The sequence below is a fragment of the Larimichthys crocea genome, chromosome XXIV (genome assembly GCF_000972845.2).
Source record: "Larimichthys crocea isolate SSNF chromosome XXIV, L_crocea_2.0, whole genome shotgun sequence".
NCBI lineage: Eukaryota > Metazoa > Chordata > Actinopteri > Sciaenidae > Larimichthys > Larimichthys crocea.
In genome coordinates, this window is record NC_040034.1 from 447,246 (window position 1) to 471,253 (window position 24,008).

At 44.1% G+C, this 24,008-nt stretch overlaps 1 protein-coding gene across 12 annotated transcripts in view; it reads left to right on the forward strand.

Moving 5' to 3' along the window:
- The first annotated feature begins 231 nt into the window (after nt 1–231).
- tnika (TRAF2 and NCK interacting kinase a) overlaps nt 232–24,008 on the forward strand; it is a 56,049-nt gene continuing 32,272 nt past the window's right edge. For 2 of the 12 annotated variants that reach the window (XM_019269907.2, XM_027274664.1), the window contains exons 1-2: nt 335–977; nt 11,362–11,427. In XM_019269907.2, coding sequence (XP_019125452.2) covers nt 921–977; nt 11,362–11,427 — 123 coding nt within the window. In that variant the 5' untranslated portion in view covers nt 335–920. Of the gene's footprint in view, nt 978–11,361; nt 11,428–24,008 lie in introns of all 12 variants that reach the window. The other 10 variants (XM_019269902.2, XM_019269903.2, XM_027274663.1 and 7 more) reach the window with 9 other exon arrangements.

The following is a 24,008-nucleotide window of genomic DNA, read 5'->3' on the forward strand; positions in this document are numbered from 1 at the left end:
TGAATGAACCGTGGAAATATGAATGAAGTCTGTATATATTGAATAAACCTTTGAATCTATTGAATTCTAGATTATATATATTTATCTTATATTATATTATATATTATAATATATATATATCTATATATATACATACATACATTTATAATCACTGCATGTACACACACCTGACCTATAAAAGTGATTTTGAATGAGTTGTAGTGGTCAATAAGAAGCTGTGGAGAAGTTTGTATAAATGTAAATGTTGATGTTTCAGAAATTCAAATGATGATTTTTCTCCAAATAAAGCAGTGAAATAAGAAGCATCATGTCTTTGAATATCATAACATGGCATACATAGTGAGGTATGCATGCGTCGGTTAGTGAAACGTTGCAGGTCTGTGGTACAATACAGTACAGTGTGTTATGAGGTTCGTTGGAAAGGAGGAAAAAAAAAAAAGAAAAAGTTTGGGAGTCCCTGCTGCCTCACCAAACTCCGCCCAGTAACAGGCGTGGTTTGCTGAGGCAGAGGGCAATGCGCTCCGCTCCCTCCCTCCCTCTCTCTGTACATTCACTGGCTGTCACAGCAGCGGCTACAACACCAACAGTATCAGCAACCCACTCTCCGCGTCGCTTCACCTTTCTCCGTACCGTCTACATCCCCGCAGACATGGACCTGGAGGTGCTAACGCACAAGGCGCACTCGCTTCTCATCCAACCCGCGTTTGCACTCTAGCTGTGCGCTCCCCGGGCCCGAGGCACGCAGCCCTCTGCTTGCTGCTGCTGTCCATAAGGAGACTGTTGTTATTTTGTCGCTGAGACATCACTGTTGTAGGACAAGAAGAGACTGAGCAGCAGGAGAGGACCACACAGTCGTGACAGCAAAGAGGCCGATTTCAGGATATCGTGGAAACTGAGAGCGGCTTTCGGTCTCATCCATCATGGCGAGTGACTCTCCAGCTCGGAGTCTGGATGAAATCGACCTGTCCGCTCTGAGGGTGAGATGATGGGTGACATTTATTTATTTATTTATTTTATTTTTACAAATTGTTCTAATGTAGCCTCATCTGAAAGAAACTGCTGTGTGCGTGCGCGTCGTGCGTCCGTCCCGTGCGTGCGCGCGTTTCTCCTTCTTCTTTGCACCTGACAGCGCTTTTTTCTCCCCTTTTGAATAGCAACCAGAGGAGGCTGCGAGAGGCGGATGTGTGGAAGCCAGGCCTCCACAATGTGTCAAATTATAGATCAGATTTATATTTAGATATTAACTACCCCATGGGCAGCTGCCTCGTGCATCTGAAGCCTTTTTTTCTGTAGCCAAGTGAGGAACAGGGAAGGTTGATGGTGTGTGTGATGCTGAGTTGAGGTTGTAGCTGGGATTCTGCTGACCTGGATAGAGTTGGGGGGGTTCACTGGGCCAGCCTATTATAGGCCCATCAGCCTTGTTTCAGACAGCAGTGGAATTTAACCTATTTCTCCCACACACACACACACTGCTGATTCTGTTTGCTTGTGTGTTTGGAGAGCAAGACTGGAACAGTTCCTTGATTTCAGACCCAAGTTGTTATTTTTCTAGAATTCTTCCTGCTGAATGGTAAACTAGTTTCCACCCTCTTGCTGTTTTTGGAGGTATTTACTCTGCATGTGTGTGTGTGTTGGTGTGTGACAGAGAGAGAGAGCGTGCCAACCTACCTGTGGTCAGTGTAGCCCATGCTCTCCTATCAAAGCTGAAGCTTTGCATGCTGCAATAGCCAGTTCTTTTGTTCACCCGGCATGTGCTGCAAACCTCACACACTCTCAGACAGTCAGACAGACAGTCAGACAGTCAGACAGACAGACAGCCTCCTGCGCTTGTGTTAATGCGTGGATACCCATGTTTTCGCTTCGCTGGGCATGTTGTGCGCTATTCCCAGTGTGTGTCTCTCTAATGTGTGGGTGTCCGTCGGGCTGACACACAAGTAAGGGATGCTGCACATGAGGGAAAAAAAAAAAAACAGGGCTTCAGTCAGAGACCTGTTTGCAGCTCTCGGAGAGGAAACCACATCACAGACGCACAATGCAGTTGTTGTCTGCCTGCCTGTATTTACCTACTTCCTTGTCTGATTGTGCCCGTATGCCCGTTTTATATTCTGCCTGTCTCTTTCTCTCTGATCATGTCTCCTTGTCTGTGCGTCAGCTTCAGTCACATCTGCTCAACCATCCACCCGTGTGCTGTTCCTTTTTTTGGTTTTGTTTTTAGCAATTTTATGGCCTGTTTTTTTTTTCCAGCTTCTTGTTTGTCTGTCTGACTGACTGACTGCACCTCCCTGTCTATCAGCCAGCACCTCTGTTTTCTTAGCATTATCTTTCCCTGCCCTTTGCCTGCATGAAGAGTAACGTACACAGGGGTAGGTGAGTGAATTGTCGACTTTTGAGGTTTTGCACCCGCAGTACACAGCGTGCCGTTGGGGGTAGAGCAGGACAGGAGGTATAGAATGCAAAGGAGAACGTGAAAGAAGATGAAGAGGGAGGAAGAGGGACAGAGGAGGAGGGAAGTGTCTTTGCATTGGGAGTCAGCCCATGCATGTCCTGTTGCTACGTGATGTCAAGCACATAAGACGAAGTCACGCACACATAAAAATGCTGACATTCGTTTTTTTTTTTACAGTGTCATGTATATACATTTCTATGTATGTCTCATCAGCAGCCATCATGTGACACCTTTCTTTATTTCTACATTTCTTTTCACATGCACGCACTCGCAGCTTATTGAGAAAGATCACAAAAGTTTATTTGGCTATTGTTCCTCCACCGTGTGACATCTTAAAGAATTGTATGCTTTTGGTAGAATTTGATTGGTCAGAAGAATCAGGCTTTTAAAAAGTTGATTAAGTCTTTAAAAACCCTTCAGACCGGCTGAGTGACTTTCTCTGTGCAGCCAAGCTTGACGAGTCTTGTTATTGAATAATCACCCACAGCGTTCACCTAACACTGGCTTCGATCAGAAGTTGGAACCAACCAAAACAACTTTTACGACATAGTTAAGAGGAAGTATAACGGTAAAACCTGTGAAGCTCTGCCACAAAATTTTTTTTTATGTTGTTCTCTATTCTCCACACAGACTTGTACCCCGTATTCTTGTGTAATGTGTAAAGAACAGGAGAAAATGAATGAGTCCGTCCCCTCAACATATCTGGACAGAACCTGCTCCGTTTCGACACGCACCCTTTGTCTCGCTTTCTCTTTATTTGATGTTCCGCTTCTGTTCTGGCCTTCACGTTTTTTCCATCTTTTGATCTTGTGTTTTGAAATATCATGATCCACCCCCCCCCCGAGTGTACAGTCAATCACTGGACTGGCTAGACAGGAAGTAGGTCAGCTGGCTCTGGTGAGGTGAGGAGGGGTGTGTGTGTGTGTGTGTGTGTGTGTGTGTGTGTGTGTGTGTGTGTGTGTGTGTGTGTGTGTGTGTGTGTGAGATTATAATACTGGCAAGGGTGTTGGTGACGCTGGGGGTTTGTGTTTTGTTTGTGTGTGTGTGTGTGTGTGTGTGTGTGTGTGTGTGTGTGTGTGTGTGCTTGGGATGATGGGAGGTGGGGGTGGGTTCAGGGGGCAGAGCTTACTCTTGCTCTCAGCTGCTCTTAGGCACACTGACCATCGTGCACACACACACACACACACACACACAGATACAAAGAGACAGACAGGACTGAGTGGGAAGTAGAGTGAGAGAAGTGGCTTTTCATGTTTGCTGTTTCTGCACTTTCCCCTTTTTCTCTCCGTCTTTCTCCCTCACTCTCTTTTCTCACACCTCGTCTGTTCGCTCTCTCTCTGCGACGTCACACGTTCGACCGCTCGGTACCACCTGTACGTTTGCTCGAGTGAGAAAGGCCAACGTTAGAGGCAAAGGCAGGCGCAGAGATGGCCGCTGCTGTTCCCCGTGTTGTTGTGACTCACGATAATATCAAAAGAGGAATAGCTGTGTGTGTGTTTTTTTTTTTACACACAGACAGTGACTTTTTATGTAAAGTGACACGCACACGTGCACACACACACACTGGTCAGAGGCGTCAGAAGCACGGGTTCATCCAGTCAGCTGACGAGAGCAACAGATGGTAAACCAGCAGGAAGTATGGCCTCGGCACCCCACACACACACACACTCACACTCACTCTCTCACACACACACACACACACACACACACACACACACACACACACTGCCAATAGACTAATATGCTGTGCTGGGACTCAGGTGTGAAATCTGAGATGAAAGAGAGAAAAGGTGAGGATGAAGGGATAGTGACACGGTCAGAAAGAGACGGCGAGCGAGACGCTGAGAGGGAGAGAGAGTCGGAGCGATGGATTCAGGGAGAGGACGTGTGAAGACGAAGCTCAGGGAGACTTAGAGGGACAATGAGAGACAGAGAAAGCAGAGAGAGGAGGAGGAGGAGAAGAAAGCGACAGAGGCTATGCTCGGGCGAAAAGGTGGAGATGTGACCAGTGACTAAAGTAGTCCAAAGCAAAGACCCCTCTCCAGATCTCCTCCCTCCCCTCCTTCCTTCTCCATCTCTGTTGCCCAGTAAGGCCACATTCCTCGGCCCCTCACCATGGACGCCATAGTAACGGGGCCACAGTAGTGCCCAAGGCTTACACAGAGCTTATTCATGAATAGTCTATATACTGTATGGCAGTCTGTCGCTGAGAAATGCCCCTCTCCCTCCCACCCTCCTTTCTACTGCCTGCCTGCTTCTAGTTGACCTATTTTCTCCCCCCTCAAGTCACTGATGAAGTCTTTAATTCTCTGTTACACTTATAAAAGCACTAAGATGTTTAACTCGGCTCGGTATATGTAAAAAAAATATGATCAAAGTCAAATTAAATTAGCATTCTCTGAAGTTTATTGTTCTTTTTTGATAGCAGCCTAACCTACAGTATACCAGGAAGTCCAGGAATGTCATGTTGTGTGATATGTTCAGGTTGGGAAAATCCTCTCATGCACAGGAAGTGATGTAGTTTATGTTTCCAGTGACAACACCAGTAGTCTGTAGTCAGTGTAAGCAGAGTTTCTGAGCAGGCAAAGCTCATGAAATTCAAGGCTGTGCACATCACTACCTGATTTCCAGATGATTTCTTGGAAGAGCGTGAAGAACGCCGCAATTATCAAAGATGATAAACGCTCAGAAGCTGAACAGAAGCTGTGATCTTAAGTTGCGGCATGCTTTAAAGACATTTATGGATATATTGAAACATGAATATGCACAGAGCCACACTTGAACTCCTTCCCCTTTCTTTTCCTCTCATACTATAACTCACAAAGTAAGCACACACACACGCACACGCACTTGATCCGACGTGCTTGAAGGAATCATGTGCGCGTAAACAAGCCCATAGTAGGAGCTGAATCCCTCCGTTGTGCCTGACTCACGTGGTGCAGGCAAGAAAGATGGATTGAAATGACAGAGGGAGATAGCGGCGGGGGCGAAAATCGAGAAGAAAAGGTGAACGATGAGGGGGGACGGAGGGGTGACGGGAGAAGATGCGAGATGACAAGCTGGCAGAGACGGATGGGAGGCGGGAGGCGAGGACACGGACGGGTTCATTAGCATCGCAGAGCGAACTCTGCGGCATGTATCGTCTTCGGCGGGCTGTAAATCTGTGATTAAGAGTTGACTCCTGTTAATGTACTGTACATGTCTGGGTGAGACGTACTGGGATTTAGGCTACCACAGCATCTCCTTGTAAAGGCAAGCAGCGGTGAGCCATGTTGTTAAGTGTAAGTGGTTTTATAAGAGGCAGACCCGGCCCCAGCATGACTCCCATCATCCTCTTAGGGTCTCTAATTCAATCCACCTCACTTCTCTGTAATTCACTTTCTATAGACACTAACTGCACTCACCTGGCTACTGTCTAGTGCCCAGAAACATATGTTTTAGATACACGGCCTGCATGATCTAGTGAAGAACCAGCCATCTCAAAAGTATAATTATTAGTTTTCCAGCATTGGCATTAATTTGGAGTCTTAAGTCCAATTTTTGACTTGAATTTTACTGGTATCGACTGAGCAAAAATGTTTGACTTTTTTAGGTGTTAAATGTTACACTCTGTTCATTAGCTCATCACTAACTTCATTTCATTTGCTAAAAAACAGCGAGTTCCTCAATGAATCGACACAGTGAAGTTTAAAAACCAAAACAACGGGCTGAAAGACGCTAAAATGCTTTGTAGAGTTGAAGCGAGCTGCAGTGTTGGTTCATAATTCTCTGTGCATCCGTCACCATAAGCAATTGCATTAATAATTTGTTAATTATTAACAGTGGCTTAATAATTCTTAATCATTAGCTCTTGATTAGTGAGACTTACAGTAAAGTCCAAATGTTGAACTCAGGTCGGGGTCTGATTGATGTCGTCATAACTTTTCTGCAAGAAATGTTCTGTAAATTCATTAGTTTTGCTTTTTAGCTGTCAGAATGCAAAATGAACATTTTGATTAAACAACCTGAGCAGATGAGAATTCAAATTTTTTAGAAAAATATGTCAACAGATATTTTGGGGCCAACTGAAATCTTTAGAACATACTGTAAATATACTAATGTTAAAATGATTAGTCATTTTAGTCTCTTGGTTGATCAACCGAGAAACTATTTTTGTAATAAATAAATGAAATGAAGTTATTTAGGGAACAAATGCCAAACATTTGCTGCTTTTCTTGGTTTTCTAAAATTCTAAATTTGGTTTTGGACAGTTGGTGAGACGGTCAGTAATTTCAAATCAGCTGTGCACCAGAACATAGACAGTTCATCGCTTGTAGTATCAATGTGAAGTGGGTCCAAATGTTCTTTTCATCACCTGACATGAACACAAAGACAAGACTGCCCTGTTCTTGTGTCTATAATGAGTACACTTGCTGTTTTTTTTTACCTTGTGAAAGGCGTTCCTGTGAAATCCACGTTGTTACCGTTATGTATTTGTGTTTGTGTCATGCACATGGTTGGAAATGTTTTGTCACGTGCCAATAACCTGCTGACTAAAAATACAAATATGGTAGTTTGGCAGGCCGTCTGAAGGTGTGGTGGTTCTGTGCACACATTCAGAGCACTTCATTTTCAGTAATTAGAGTCACCTCAAATGCTCCTGAGATTCAAAGACACACACATTTAAAGCATTTCATTAAAGTGTGAGGACCTCGCATACATGCTTCATCTTCGTCTGTGTTTGTCACGTTACATCACGCGTCTGGCCACAAAATTCCATTAAATTTCGTGAAATAAATCTGCCTGTCTCATCTCGAAGCTTAAATGGGTCAAGTTGACCCACAACACAATAGAAGGATTAGTGAAAGAACTATCCGCAGATAACCATTACCAGCTATTGTTGTTGTTGTTGTTTATCAGGAGATCGGTCACACTTCTGGTTACATTGTTCACCCACAAATGTTTCATTTGTCATCAGCTGTTGTGCAATGTGTCTGGGAAATTTTACCTCGGAATGCTTATGTATGCATTACAGTCATATGATTGCCTCCCTTATCAGCTTTCAATGTGGTTTTGCTGATGAATATGTTTTGATTCATTTGTGAGGTCGGAACCGGGGACTAGCTTTTAGTTGAGTAAGAGTTAAGGAATTTAACAGAGAGGTTTAAGGATAGGTTGAGAAATGAAAGAATGAACGCAGTCTGTAAAAAGTCCTCACACATGTTGTTGTAAAGTGGCTTTCACAAGAACTGCAGGCCTGCACTCTAAAAGCCATTATTTCTAATGGGCTATGCTGCTCATGGACCGATAGCCCCTGTTCAAAGAAAAGAGTGGATCCAGTGCTGCGTCCGTCTCAGTGCCCAAAGTTAATCCTACTCAATCCTGCTTTTGCGCAGAACCCATTTCATGTCAGGAAGAAAAGGCAAAGGAGGGAAGCAAAGGAAACATTATGAGGACAAAAAACATCTGTAGACGTCAGCTCTGGTGTGTTCTACCAGGCCAAATAAATAAAAATAGAATAAAATGCCATCTAGTACCAGTGTTATCAATGGTTGCACTGGAAGCTACTGTTGAAAGATAACATTGCTCTTGGTCTGACTTCTAGATAAGTGGTGAGTGGGCTTGAACCATCTATCTCAAAGGCACTTATGATAAGCTATTGTTGTATGGAAGCTTTGCGAGTCCAACTTTACAGATGTTCTGATAGAGTCTGAAGGAAGTCGTGCTTATTTGTCGGTTTGGAAAATCCCCGTATTTCTGGTGGATAAAGTAAAAAACTGCACCATCATCGGGGTTAATATAAACCTCTACACAGACATCGACAGTGTGAAGAGGTGATATCGCCTTTACATCGCATCTCAAATGCTCGAACCTCCCTCACTTCCCTCAGCACTTTTGTGTACAAGCTATATTTAATGTGTTACAGTGGCATCAGACACGCCGTGATTCATCGGCCACCGGTGAGGTCATGTGGCAGTCATGTGACTCAAACACAAAATGAGGAAAAAAAAGGGAAGAAAGGGCAAAAATTGCTCCAGTCATCGGGAACTCTAAACCACCGACGCGCACGTAGGAACGCACGCACGCACACACACACGCATGCAGACGTACCGACAAAGTCTGCCGCACACTGCGAGCTCATTCTGCAAGTGGCCTATAAAATATGAATGATATCGTGCTATATTTTTATCAGCAAAGCCTAAGGACATGTATGAACTGGAGCAGCAAAAAAACGCTCTGTTTCTCCAGCCACAGCACTCGTTCTGCATGCTGTGCATGGAGGAGAGCCTCATGCATACCTACATCATGTGTCTTCCAGTGCTTGCGGTGCCTTTGTGCATTTACAGCATGTGCCACTGTGTGTGTGTGTGTGTGTGTGTGTGTGCATGGGATCTTTTTTTATTATCTGAACGTTTCTGTTGTGTAAAAACAGAAAGAGAGAAAAAGAGAGTGCATCCTCAGATGTGTCTTGGGAGTTTCTGTCAGAACTCTGTATGCAGCTCTGAGAGTTAATTCACCCAGCTGCCAAACACAAACACACACACTCAGAGAGAGAGAGAGAGAGAGGAAGTGAGGGGAGGAAAGCTCTACCTGCATGAGCTGAAGGCCTGATAGCGAGGCGAGCAGTCACACCGCTTGCACAATGTTGCTGTCTGCGCCGTGGAAAGAGGCTTGCAGTCTCTCCGACACTCTTATTTTTTTTTTGCACATACTCGCGCGTTTAGTTTAGACGCACACACACACACACACACTCTCTTCATTTTGTGCCCACTCATGCTCGTTAGAACATTTGAACACTAGCCCTTGTGTAGGAGTGTGCTTTTGGCATAGTGTGTTAGTGTGTGTGGTTATGAGAGTGTGAGAGACAGCGGGAGGATGTACTTGAGACATAGTGAGAGAATGAGTTTGGCGGCATTTGCGTGCGTGTGTGTGCGCGCGCCGGAGAAAGAGGGGTGAAGAACAACAGGAAAAGGAAGGAGAGAGCAAGAAAAAGCACAAGGCCCTGTCTTCAGAAGCAGCTGACAGGTTGACAGGTCTGCTGAGACCCGCAGAAACAAACATATAGAGACAGAGCGAGGGAACAGTAGAAAAAGGGAAGGTAAACTTTTACAAAGCTGCACACACCTTGAACATGCACACAATAGTGTGCTCTTGCACCCAAAATACACAAAAATAATCCTGTCACTTCCTTCTGTATGCACTGAGCTGGCACACATTGATCTTTGGCCAGCAAAGATCAACCCGAAAATTCGCAGATGTGGAAAAAAAAAGAGAGAAAAGAGAGAAAGAGAAAGCAACAACAACAACAAAAAAGAGAGCACAGACTGTGAACGAGGGATGCATGAGCGAGAAGTGACGAGGTTAGCGGAGAGAGAGAGAGACAGGAATTGAAACAGAGTGAGAGTGTGTGTGGCTTTTCAGAAAGGAAATCAAAAGATGCTTTTATTGAGAGGGGAATTGTCTGTGAAAAGTGGGTATCGTGTAATATCGTCTGTTCTCAGGCTTTGCATGAGTCCCAGCGCAGATCTACACAATACCGCAGTTTATTCTGGTGAATCGGCGACGAAATAAGCCTCTAGCTTCGCCTCAAGTAGAAGATCTCATTTTTTTTTAAACATCTTCTTTGGCTCGTCCCTAGATGATATTGTAGAGCCATTTTCAAAAAAAGGGGATGAAAAATGACAGAAATGACTTTGGATAATGGCTTATTTTTAGCTGACCTAGTAGAATCGGCAGTAAGTTGAGGGAAATTCACATTACAAGCGAGTTTATAGCGAGAATGGAGCCACCTCACTCGACAAAAACCTCCGAGATTTCATTATTAGACCATTTTACAATGTGGGATTGTTGATAAAAGACACTATGAATATGGAATTCTTCAGTAAATGAGGGCCAGATACCAGCTGTGGCTTCTTCACAAGCACCGCTGGCACAAAGAATGAGGTGCAAAGTTGAAGACAGTTCAAACCGCTCGCTCGTCGTCTGTAACATTTACACAACTTTTTAATAGCGTGAAGGGTGCACAGGGAGAAAAGAGGCAAGGTGGTTGAAGGGGCCTCGGTGTTAACTGGGAGAGCATTGGTAAGAGCGAACTCGTTCTGGACTCTGTCAGGAATGAAGGAGGGAAAGAGAGAAAGTGTAGATAAAAGGGTGAGAGAGAGAGACATAGATGGACTTCGGCTGGTTGGAGAAAGTGAAAGAGAGCGAGAGAAGGAAGGAGAGGGTGAATACCAGCTATTGTTGGAATGCCGTAGCAACACGCGGCAGAGTCGAAGGGGGAGGTGTGTGTGTGTGTGGGTGTGTGTGTGTGTGTGTGTGTGTGTGTGTGTGTGTGTGTGCGTGCGTGCGTGTGTGCAGAGGTCAGTGGGTTTTATCCTCTGTTCGAGTCGCTCATTGTCAAGAGATGCGTCGAGTTCTGTGTTGGCAACCGAGCGACTATGGGCTTAAATTATGAGCCAGTCTGGACCCAAGCCTAAAACAATCCAGCACTGCATTTCAGGCCAATGTATCAACACCCGGCGAGCTCAGCTGATAGAGCAAGACATCAGCCCTGCTCGGGTTAGAGCTTTGAGCTGACGATGGCCCCATATTAAAGGTTAAAGGTCCAACGTGTGAGATTTAGGGGACTCTGTTACAGATTATCGCATAAATGGATTATAATATGCATAACCATGTTTCCATTAGTAGAAGAATTACCTCAACAGCACTGTGTAGGAGCTTTCATGTTTTTCCTGCATTCTGCGGCCACTGTAGTTTCTTCTCCACAACGTGAAGTAGAGGGTGAGGCGAGGTGGTTGCAATCTGCTAAGTAAATTCTACACACCGAGCCTTTAAGGCAGCACTAAAGCAGCATGTAACGTTCATCTGAATGTATTCAAGGTTCAATAAATCCTAATCCATTCTAATAATCTGCTTTGTTTCCTTTGTCTTTCCAGGATCCTGTTGGCATCTTTGAGCTTGTTGAGTCGGTGGGAAACGGCACCTATGGGCAGGTATTCAAGGTAAGATACACATTAGTCAATTTTTGTTTCTGATAGCACGCTCCACTATCTTATCAGCTTTCGCTCATTCTTTCCATGGAGCCTATGTGGAATAAAGAATAGAAATGTGCACCGTGACTGAAGGAGACAGAGATAAAAGCGGCATGTGAGTTTCGGGGAAATGGAGCGAATGTAAAAGAGTCTTAAATGCGGGGAGGAGAGGCAGAAACTGGGGCACGTTACAGCGCTTTTAGGAGAATTTCCCTTCCCCTTTTTCTTTTGCTTTGCCTCTCCTCCCCTGCTGCATTTGCATTTCTTTCTTTACCCCTGCACAAGATTTCTACTTAGATTAGGCATTTCAAGGGGGGGGGAGACACTTTTCTGTGACACACAGGAAGTGCTTTTTGCTCAGTTGTGACATAACTGGTTTAAGGGTTTTTTCGCTGTCAGCTGGTCTCAGCTGTTTCCCGCTGTCGTTCAAAACACTATCTCAATGTCTGAACTTCCTCTTCCATCCCCCCCGCTTCTCTGCTTCCTTTTCCTGATTCTGCTGCTTCATCCTGCCACTCTGCAGGATGTGACACAAGCCTCCATCTCTAGCTGGAGTAAACATGTGTTTGTCCAAATATGTGAAGGTATGGACATGTGAAGCCAGCCCGCCCGCCTTGAGTGCATCTAATTTATGTGTGTGAGAGTGTGTCTAATGAAGCAGAGAGTCAAGGTCAGCTGGTGATGAAGAAGGGATGTTCTTACAGCTGATTGGGCCAGATGAGAGGTCAGGCAGAGGTCGGACATGCTTTCTCCACGCTTCTAGAAATAATCGGACATTCCCGTGTGTGTGTGTGTGTGTGTGTGTGTGTGTGTGTGTGTGTGGACGTGGACAGAAGGGAGGAAAAAAAACACAAAGGGAAAGGAAAGGAGAATAGGAGAGTTATGTGTATCCATTTATTGCTGACTCTGCTGTCTTGGTGAAAGTCACGGCTCATTTACTGGCTGACATTCAGCCTGGTCTGTTCCTATACATTACCGAGCCACAGAACGCCTGTGGCAACAGCACCGGCCTGTTGGGTCTGCAGCCCATACAGTTGATCCACTCTGGTTTCTGATTGGGTTCCATATGGTGTATAGTAATGACTCTACTGAAGTTGGATCTGTCTCTGCTGTTGGTTAACCAATCCAAATCTGATTTTTTTTTTTAAGAAGTGTGTTTTAAGAAGTTTGTGACTAGGTATTTATTCATACTGTTTTCTTAGCTGCTTGATTCAATAAACTTTTGGCCTACAAACCTGTGAGAAATCTTCCTAAACAGTCCCAGTTTCAGACTTTCAGTGGTGAGCATCTGCCTTCTAGGAAACCAAACCTCTTTGGATTCTAGGTTGTTCAGACAAAACGAGCGATTAGAAGATGTCACCTTGAGCTATTTTCTGATATAGTATCAACCAAAAATAACCATCAGATTAATCAATCATGAAACGTATAGTTAGCCCTAGCTCCAATCTTACGACAAAATAATAGTACAAAAGCAAAAAAAAAAACTTGCTTCGTGGCACTCGTGGTTTTAAAATATTGCTGCGACGGCGCTGCAGAAGTAGACACAGATGTAAACTGGAAAAGACTGGATTCATACGCACAGATAAGGAGCAGAGTCGCTCGAGCAAAAATGCCATCTATTTTAAATTCCTCACAGCCGAGGCCGAGGTTCCCTCGTCTATAGGCAATGCGTCTGAAGAGGATCAACCTCTTGAGCAGGTAAATCTCTGAGTCACTGAGATGATAAATTGACCTTCAGCCTGGTGGGTATTAGTGAACTGGAATTGCTCCGACTCTTTTTTTTAAACACTTGTCATATCGACACACACGCATAAGAATACCGTACTGTGTGTAGCATCGGACTGCAGTATCTCCAGTTTGGATCGATGAATTCTTGTCAGTGTGCTGTGAAGTGAGCAGAGGTGGAGTTTTTGCTTAGGTAGAAGGATTAGAGACAGGCATGCTGTAAACATTTTTTGTAAACATGATTTTGATTCCAGAAATAAATTTTATTTACCCAGTAGCCGGAGGCAAGTGTTGCACTTGCAGCTAACAAGTTGTTTTTTGACATTTTCTTTCACACCAGTGTTGACTGCAGTAGTTTAAACTCCTCTAACCGAGCTATGCTTTATTTTGTTTGCTTGTTGAAGTTTATTGACAAATGTATGGATATTAATAGTACATATCAGTGTTTTTTTTTTTTTGGATTAAGTAAGAATTGCTCATTTCTGCAGAGAGTACCTTTAGGCGCCTGTTGGAAAGAAGTGTCAAATGCATCAGATAAAAGCTACAAACAGCTACATTTCCTGAGCAGTTGACATTTTGAGGATTTAAGAAATATGAGTGTTTTTTTTATTTATTTGGTATTTTCCCTGCAGCAAAAAACAAACTGTAAAGCCAGTCGACTGCATTCTGCTGCAGTAGTTTGGACTCTGTGTACAATGCGTAATGTGTAATGAAGCTGGAGATATGTAGTGTACCCATGCATGCATCCTTGTATATGTGTGTGAGAGCACAATGTTTTATGTCATCGCTTGATAGAAGGCCAGTAATGTGCCATGCAGCTGCAGTTCTGTGTGTCTGGGAGAAAGAGATAACAGGTTTATCAACAATTCCATTACCCCATCTAGTTAAATGATACAGATCTGCTCCACATTGCTCTTTCCTCTCTCTCTCCTTCTCCATCCTTCTCTTTTTCCATCTCACACACACACCCCAAAATCTCATCTCAATTAGGAAAAAAAAAAATTGTCTTGAAAAGTTGTTGCCGGTTATTGTTTTTTCTCTTTTCTTTGTTGCAGCTTCCCTGTCAGCAGAAATAGTTTGGCCGAGAACAGTGATAGACGAGTAGCCGCAGCAAGAAGATAATTTTAGCCTGACTCCTCTCTCTCCGTCTCCCGTTCTCATCTTACATCTCCGTGACGGTTCCGTTTCCCTGTTTTTCCTCCTCTGTCTATCCATCCCCCCCCTCCGTCGCATCTTCATCCATCTCTTCTGCACGTTTCTCTGGATTAATATGTAATCACGTTTTTCTTTTTGCTTCCCTTCTGTTTTTTTGGGTTGACACGCTCCCTGGTGAGCTGTACTTAAGGGAGCAGGCTGTGCCTACAGTACGTGTATATATAGTTTCTACTGGCTGCTCTAAAAGGACCATAAATAGAGAACACGGGTAATGCTGAATAATTAAACACATTCTCTCTTCACTTCTCTCCCTCTCCGTCTTCCTCTCTCTCTCTCTGTGTTTCCTCCTTTAGCCCCCCCTCCCCTTCTCTTTCTCTCTAACCGTTGTAACTCTCTTTCTCATCATCTATCCATCTCCCTCATTGGTATTTCCTTCCTCCACTCTCATCTCTCCAGCCCTCCCTCCTCCCCCTACTCACTCTCTCTTCTTTTTATTTTTTATTTTATCATGCTTCTGTTTCTGTCCCGTCTCACCCTTCTCTCTTCTGATGCCTGTGAATATTTGATGGGGCTTATGGGAATTGCAGTTCTCCGAATTGACGGAGCGCTCCAGTGCCACGGCAGAGCGGGGCGGGAAAGAGGACCATCCATGGTCATCCATTGGCCATAACGCTCCCTCACGACTTATTGACTGGCTGGCTTATTGATTGGCTAATTGATTAATCACAGGTCCTCGTCATTCCCGCGGGACAAGTCATTTTTCTCCGTGATGGATGCAAGGACAAGTTGATAGGGCAGCTAATCATATCCCGGTCACAAGAACACAAACACGCACATGCACATGACACGTGAAGGATGACACATTCGGCCCGTCGTCTCATCGACTGTCTCCTCGGGTTTTGGCAGCAGCAAAACATTTCCTGTGTTTGTGCGGGTTTGTGTGTGTGTGTGTGTGTGTGTGTGAATCCGTGTGTGCTGTTTCCACATTTGCGTACTTTCCTCTCCGCGACTCTGCTGTCGCCATGCAGCGACGGAGCAGGAGAGAGAAGGGGGGCAACCAATCTTCTTCTCTGTGATGACAGAACACATCCACTCTGCTCCTCCTCAGGCAAAGTGCTCCACACAACTCTTTAAATATTCACCAGTCACTCTGAGACACACACACACACACACACAAAGCGACGGTTGGGGACCTGAGCCGTATGGGCTTTTTTATGCTCACCCACTGTGACAGCGACTCTCTACAAAGAGCAGCTGTGTGGTTTCCATTTACTGCATTGTGCACTGTCTGCGTGTAAACCAAAGCGTGTGAACAAGGATTCTGAAGGAGGATGTACATGTATGTGGTGACCTCTCTGTGTCAGTTTGTTTCATGTAGTCAGAAGTGAGGGTGTGTGTGTGTGTGTGTGCATGCATGCATATATCCTTCTTCTTGTCATGGGTTTCTTTAAAACTGATGAACAGATGAGACCACACGACACAAAAATGGGCTACAACCTTTGCACGTTTGCTGATGCTATGATTATCTTCTTGCCACAGCAATCTGGAGTTTCAGTGTCATAAATAGTTTTCATGGTGTGTGCGCACAGATCAGATGTAGATTAGGATTGGGGCTCAAAAGAAATGTTTACTAGTCACACCTGTATGTCTCTCTCTCTTTTCCCTTTGTGCCTCTTTATAGTTTTTACCTGCGGTGTCCCTTCCTCCATCTTTCTCCGCCTTCTTAAGAAACTAAATAAAACTTAAAAGTTTTTTTTTATCTTACTAATCTGCTTTAAGTCACACTGCAAAGAACTACATGAGATGTTTTATGTATTTTCTCTCTGCATGGCAGCCCCCTCTCTACTTCACACACACACACATGTGCCTCCACGCTGACACAAAGACGGCTAAATATACACAAACACCTCAGAGAAGCAGCACCAAGTGTGAAAGCCCAGCGTAAGAGACTCGGAGCGAGGATGGAAGATGAAGGTGACGTCATTTGTTCCTCCTTGTTTGATGTTCTAAACTCCTCCAGCTAGTGTTTCCCAGCAGGAGAGAAGATCAAACAGGGAAGCATAATCCAGCGTGTGCATCTCTTTTTGAAAGTTGTCGCTGATTATACCAAAACAACAAATTCTTCTTTATTTCACAAAAAAGTTCACTTTCATATTTGAAGTCATGCGCGAGTCACTCTCTCAACAACACATACTGTAGGTGGACTGATGATTTAGTGATTAATAAATCTTTCCATCACTGAGCTGCTCGGTAGGAACAGGCCTTTGAACCGCTACTCATTGCACGTCTCTGTACAGTTGGTAATAAAAATATATATTGTTAAAGTTGCCAGTTTATTAGGTAGAACTATAAAGTAATTTAATGTAATACAGCAGCCCTGCAATAAATCTCTCCCCTTCATGGAGTTCATAACTGTTTTGCTGAAGTGTCGATTCAACTGCACGGTCACTTTAGAGGATGTAGTTTGCATTGCCGTTGAACTGTACAGTGTCATGCAGAAGTCAAATCATTTTATTGCTACGCCGACAAACCCGTACGACTCTGCACCGCGTGACTTTGTGCACCGGGTACGTTCACCTACGAGAAGTCTGTAACGCTCTACAGCGCTGACTATTTCACCGGTTTTGGTCAAATTGGATGATGTTTCATGGGGAAGAAAAAAGTTTTCTGGTTTCTCTCTGATGTCCTCCAGCTTCAGAGTTTCCCGATGGACAGTAGAGTAAACTGCTTCAGACTGTAGCTGTTAGCCGATCATCAGATTTCATGAAATCGTGAAATTAATGCACAGAATCTTAATTTTCCAAAATGATTTTCTTTTAGGAAAGAATTAGAAAGATTCCAAACTCGGTGACGTCAAAAGCGTGTCACGTGGGGCGGTCGGTAGTGTAGTGGGTTAAGTGGCCGCCCCATGTGTGGAGGCTATAGTCCTCGCTGCAGCTGGCCCCGGTTCGAATCCCGCATCGGACGGCTAATTTACTGCGTGTCACTCCCCCTCTCTCTGCTTCCTGTCTATCTTCAGCTGTACTATCAATAAAGGCATAACAGGCCAAAAAAATAATCTTTAAAAAAAAAAAAAAGCGTGTCACGTTTGAGTAAAAGATTTATCGCAAACCTGATCGACCATGAAGAAGATGATCATAATTATTGGCAAGCAGTGCAGTCGACTGAGCCCAGATACAGTATTTTTTTTTGTACCATCACTGTTGATTTACATACAGTATAAACATTCGCCTCAATGCAGTAATTTAACTCTGTTGGCAAACGGCACTTCAGCCGTACTTTCTGCACAATGGAAGAACATTACTCATTCTCAGCCTCCCCCTAAAAGAATATACAGGTTAGTTATGCTTGCTGTATCGGTAAATTGTAATAAGGGGCTGACATATGTAAATGAATAAGGAACGCGGTGCTATATGGAAGCTTTAGTGCTAATGGAGATGCTGCCAAAAGCTCTCAGCTTGGAGTGTCTGCAGGTGTTTATCTGTGCGTACCATAAGTGGATCTATGTGTGTGTGTGTGTTTCCGTACACAGTCCCTCATGTCGCATTGTCGCAGTTGTTTGACGCCGTGTCATCGCCCCGTTCCTATTGCTGTATTTTACATTAAAAACGTCCACACATACACACACTTTGAGTCTCTTGAGTCCTTTATGAATGAACTGCGAACCGTGACTGAGGTGGATGTCGCTTGTTACTGTGGGAACAGCAGATGTGCTCGATCCGCCCACATGCAGCGACACACACACACACACACACACACACACACACACCTGGCAGTGTGTGTTCATTAGCCTACATCCTCTCCTCCTCTGTCTTCCCCCAAGGCCACACGCCCCACTTACCCACAATGCACTCCTGCCACCCAGACCAGGGTCAATTAGCCATGCCTGTATGTCAATAACAATTTCTCACTCGCTCTCTCACTCTACTGTATGTTTTCCAGTCAGATTCCCTCCTCTTTAATTGATAGTGTGCACTGTAAAGAGCTATTTAGACGAGTTTTTCCACCCCACAGTGTGAATTACTGCTCATCAATAGTTAAGTCAATAAGCCATACCAGCTCTGACTCTCTCTCTATTATTCTCCAGTCCCTCTGCCCTCTCCTTTCTCCTATTAATATGTTTTTTTTTCACAGCTTTTAGCTCCTGATTTTTCCATTTTTGTTTGTTTCTGCCATCCCTGCATCTCTCTTTATCATCCAGTCATCTTTCCTGTCCTTCTCCACGCCCTCCCTCCCTCCCTCCCTCACTCACTCAGCTGTTTCTTCCTCTCACCTCAAAGTCGGTACAGTAAATCAGGCCCCGGCTGTTCGTTTGACCTCCAGAGCCACCGGAGCATGATGCCGATGTGCTGAACCTGCCTCTTTGCCTCTTCGCCGCAACCCTCCTCCCCCCTCCGTAGAGTTGTGTTCTCTCGCCGACTCTCTTTGCTGCTCTTTCTTCCTCCGGCCGTGTGTGTGTGTCTTGTCTGCGTGTTCTGCAGATGTTATAGAGTCAGTAGGATCTTTTCTTTCTTTCTTTCTTTCTTTCTTTCTTTCTTTCTTTCTTTCTTTCTTTCTTTCTTTCTTTCTTTCTTTCTTCTATTTCTTCTTTCTTTCTTTCTTTCTTCTATTTCTTCTTCTTTCTTTCTTTCTTCTATTTCTTTTTCTTTCTTTCTTTCTTTCTTTCTTTCTTTCTTTCTTTCTTTCTTCTATTTCTTCTTCTTCTTCTTCTTCTTCTATTTCTTCTTCTTTCTTTCTTTCTTTCTTTCTTTCTTCTATTTCTTCTTCTTTCTTTCTTTCTTTCTTTCTTCTATTTCTTCTGTTTCTTCTATTTCTTCTTCTTTCTTTCTTTCTTTCTTTCTTTCTTTCTTCTATTTCTTCTTCTTCTTTCTTTCTTTCTTTCTTTCTTTCTTTCTTTCTTTCTTTCTTTCTTTCTTTCTTTCTTTTCTTTCAGTGGCTAACAAAGTGAATTATCCAGTGAGTGCATTAGTGAGTTAACCTGCGTAAAGTGACCCAGTGAGTTAATGTGTTGGTTTGTGGATCACTGTTGTGATTGGAGTTAACAATGTTGCTGGGGAGGGGGGGGACGCACAGCTGTTTATGTGGACAACATGAAGCTGAAAAGCAGCATCACAGTTCGGTACATCTGTTTATACACAAGTTAATCTGGGTCAGCCACAAAAGCCTACCACACACACACACACACACACACACACACACACACACACACACGTTCATCCAGCGAGTGGTTATCCTGTTAGGCTTGATTCATTTCCATCACGTCAAAGGATGTTTTATGATGAGGACAAGCTTTTGCTGTTTTCTGACCTTATACATACATATGCGCACACAAACACACACACACACACACACACACACACACACGCACACGCACATGCATGCACAGGCCCCCAGATCCTCTTTATTTCGATATGTGATATGATGATGGACTTACCCAGCTTTGTGCACGGGCTCTGTCTCATTTTCTAGCAGCACCACCATTGGGAGTGACAGATGTGCTTTCGATGCTTGTGATCAAATTTGTGTGTGTGTGTGTCTTTCTGCTTGTTTGCAGACTTTAAACTGCTCTGTGCGCCTGGAGCCCTGCGCCAAATCCTTTCCCTGACGCCAGATTAGTCTTAGTCTCCCCTGTACGTTTGTGTGTCCGCTGGCTTGTTAATTGGCTCGTTGTATTGTGAGTGGGCAGGTTAACGAGCAGGCTTGTGTTTCACTCTGCTGATAGATTATTGTTTCAGCAGGTTTTCAGCCGATAACGCCGGTTCATTTGGAAGTGGAATCAACACTCGCTGTCGCAAAAAAAAATTCAGCTTCTCCTCCCGGCGTATCTCCTCCTCCCTCCCCTTCACCCGTCAATAAAAGCCCTCTGGACTATTCTACAGATCATTGCTCTCATCTTTCTTCCTCTCATCTTTCCTCTTCCTTTCTTTCATCACCTTCTCTCTCCCTTTACTACCCCCTGCTCCCACAAACTCTCTGCTTGCATGTACGGCCGCCCCCTTTATATCTTCCCACCTTTTAAATCTCTTCCTGTCTCAGTCTGTCTCTCACAGTTCCTTTTCTCATGTGCGAGCAGCCTCGGGGTGCTTCTATATTTCCTGGCCAGCCGGTAGTAGATTGGAATAGAGGCCTTTTGTCACTCTTATTTACTGCCTCGCCGATTTCACAACTGCTTGCGCGCGCGCGTGTGTGTGTCGCTATGAATGTGGGCACGTGTGAATGCGGAATGATTGCAGGTGTTTGAACCGCAATGAGGTGTGTCTGGGAGTATTGCACCCTTATTTCTTTGGACTCCTTCGGGCAGAACTGTCATTTGTTAGCCGTAAAAAAGTAGCTTTAATTCTAATTCTAAGAAACCGCAGCTCCGACGCCAGATGAGCACACTGGGATTGTAAACCTGTCTAGACTAGAACCGGTGGGTGTTGATGGGAGGGTACAGACTGAAACACTGGTTGTCTGAAATCCTTCAACCCTAACACAGCTGTAAGTACAGTCTGGTATGTGTGACAGTGGCCAATCTCCCTCTCTCTGACCCGCCTGTCACAGAGAGACAGAAAGGAAAATGTATAGAGTGAAAGCCCAGAGGCACCGTTCCCCTATGATACTGTTACCATGCCGACAGGCCCTATACCAGGGGATGTTTAGATGACATTCGGGCATTCTCGCTTGATGTCTGTGTGTGTGTGTGTGTGTGGATTACCATGACATCACAGATTAGGATTATGGTGTGACCCATTTCTTTTTAACAAAGAGTTGGCAACACAAACTGGCAATCTGTTCATAGTGAGCGTGCATCACACACTGCTTCTGTCTTCCTGTATTCTTCGACAACAAAAGGACCTCACCTGGAATGCCACGCTGGGGGAAAAAAGCAGAAATCTAATCTGGTTCCTATTTTGGCAGTCAACTCTGAAATGTCGCAACGTCCTCGAAACACAACACAACAACAACAAGCAGAGCGGGCCTTTCACCAGGAAACTGTAAAGCAGAAGTCAAGCAGGCATTTGTCGTGTGAAATATTTATCGCCACCGCATTTTGTAACACCGTGACAGGTTTGGTTTACTAAAATAGTGCCGCTTGCAACCGCATCTTAACGACGGCCGAAAAAACTAAAACCCTCAAACACCTTTCAAGTTTCAAGTGTCTGCGAGGTGATTTTCAAGCTTAATGAATGAAATAAAAGATAGTGCTTCTCTAGAAAGTGGGATATCAATCTTCATATAACATAGCTTTAAAAAAAAAGGACATTTGTAGTTAATGGGCTAAAACGTGCAGAGCCAGTGGGGTAGGTGTTTTTAAATTTAGCTTTATGTAAAGGCTTGAAAATAAAACGAGGATCGTTTTTTTTTTTTTTTTTTTTTTTTTTTTAAACAGCTCATTTGCTCTGCCTTTTTAAAAGTGAAAATTCGGACGGGTTCTTCTGACCTTGCAGCTTGGCCACACAAGCGAGCACACACTGAGGACAGATGCACTGTGAAATTCAGCCCCGCTCACTGAACTAGTCCTCTGCTCATCCCTCCTCCCTCGTTCCTCAATCACCTCTTCCTCCTCCTCTCTCTCTCTCTCTTTCTCTCTCCCCCTCCTTCCATTCCTCACCCCATCTCTTTTAGTAACAACTCCCCCATATCAGGACAATAGTCTCTTTTTCTTTTTCTTATGCCTCTCTTTTCAAAGTGTGTGTGTGTGAGTGTGTGTGAGTGTTTGTATGTTTAAGTGTCATGCCCACTGTACTCCGGCCAGCCAAGACTGTTGCTAGGCTACGACAGGAAGTGTCCTGCATAGTAAATGTGTCCGAGGGGGGGGGGGTCTGTGTAATTGACTTGGCAAGGGCACGGACGTGCACACAAACAAACAGAATACACGCACGCTGTAGAAGCATTTCTTTCTCGCTCACACGCACCCAGTACACACTCTAACACACACCTACATACACACACACACGCACACACACACAGGATATCTGCCCGCAGGTTGTATTAAGGCAGTGGTTGGCAGGTTGGTCTCGCCTAAGTGGAGCTGCAAGCTGAGAATGATGAAGAGATGCTTTCCTCTGCAGCCTGTGGTGCTTGTGTGTGTGTGTGTGTGTGCGCATGTGTGTGTGCGTGTTTGTTCCCTTCAATATACAGCTCCATATAGCAGCAGAAAAATCGTAAAAGTGAATCATTACACACACACACCCACACACACACACACACACACACACAAACTTCTTCTTCTTCATCCCAACACACCCTTATACTTACACACCCTGCTGAGCGCTCTGTGCAGGGAGTGTTTAACTGCTGTTTTTTTTCATTCGCTTGGCAGGTGCAATTAATCATAATTATGCGACGATGATAATTGCTGAGAAATAGGTGCACTTTGTGTCAGTGTGACAATCCCCTCATGGTGCGCGTGGATGAGATGAGAGATGAGATGAGAGATGATCATAATATTGGACCTGAAAATCTGTTTTGAATCTCTATCGTTCATTACAGTGATAAGTGCTTATCTGAATTAGAGCTGGATCACTTCAACAGACCCAAATTGAAGGATATTAAAATGCTGAAAAAACAGCTTGAATGGATGCAATTAGCGCGCATGTACTTCTGATAGTAGGTTTGAGTGCTTTGCAACAAAGAAGATAATATACACGAGAATTAAATCATTTCGTCGACAAAGAAGGCGTCTGTGTTCTTTGGTATAAACCCATGGTGCAATAGCCGCATGGCTGCTGCAACTTCTTGCCCACTTCCTGTCAATTCAACGGAGCACATGAATATTTATACTTACCCTGAAATAACTGACAGAAAATTAATGTTCTTCAAATTTGATACATGATTAATCAAATAGGTTTTTTTGGGGAAAAAAAGGCACTCAAGCAAACAAGCTTAATATTTTTAGTAGTTTAGTCAGCTCTGAGTTTAAAAAAAAGTATATAATCAATACATTTCTAGAAATGTAATCCCCAGATCAATCAGGTCTATCAACAGAACGATAATCAATGTTTTTTTTGTTTTTTTGTTTTTTGGGTGGAATCTCAGAAACACCCTCCATTTCATTTTGTCATCATAACAGCAGTCCAAAAAAACATTAACCTGCAGGGACAACAACGGCAAGTAATGACGCCTCCGCGATGTGGCCGCCTGAAGGCTGATTGGAGATCAGTTTGCTGTCTCCATCACCGCACGGCCATCCAAGCAGAACAAACATAGTCAATTTGGCATGTTATCGCTCAAACACACCTGGCCTGGCGGCATCACAGTTCCTTGTGTGTGTGTGTGTGTGAGACAGTTAATATTTTGATCAAAATACCTCTACAGGATTAAGGAGGGGGAGAAAAAATATGATTGGACCCGTGAAGATCAATTTCTACACCTAATTTGAAATGTCACTGTGATGATGATGATGTGATGAAGTTAATGCACAACTATTAGATGAAGACGTTTGTGCGTGCATGTATTCAGTATGTGTGTTTGTTTTGCTCGGTGGACAGACTCCGGCTCACGTCGGTGCATTGTGGTTTGCAGAAAGCACCAGATGCATTAGAGTTGCAGGGAGTCCTCGGGTTTGTGTCATATTCGCTTGTTGATCTCAAAGCCGAATGCTGTTTTGCATTAGCATTCAGCTCAGTCATGTTCACGTAGGACTTGATCTTCGCAGGCTGCTAGTCAAGAGGCTGTGAAGCATGTGA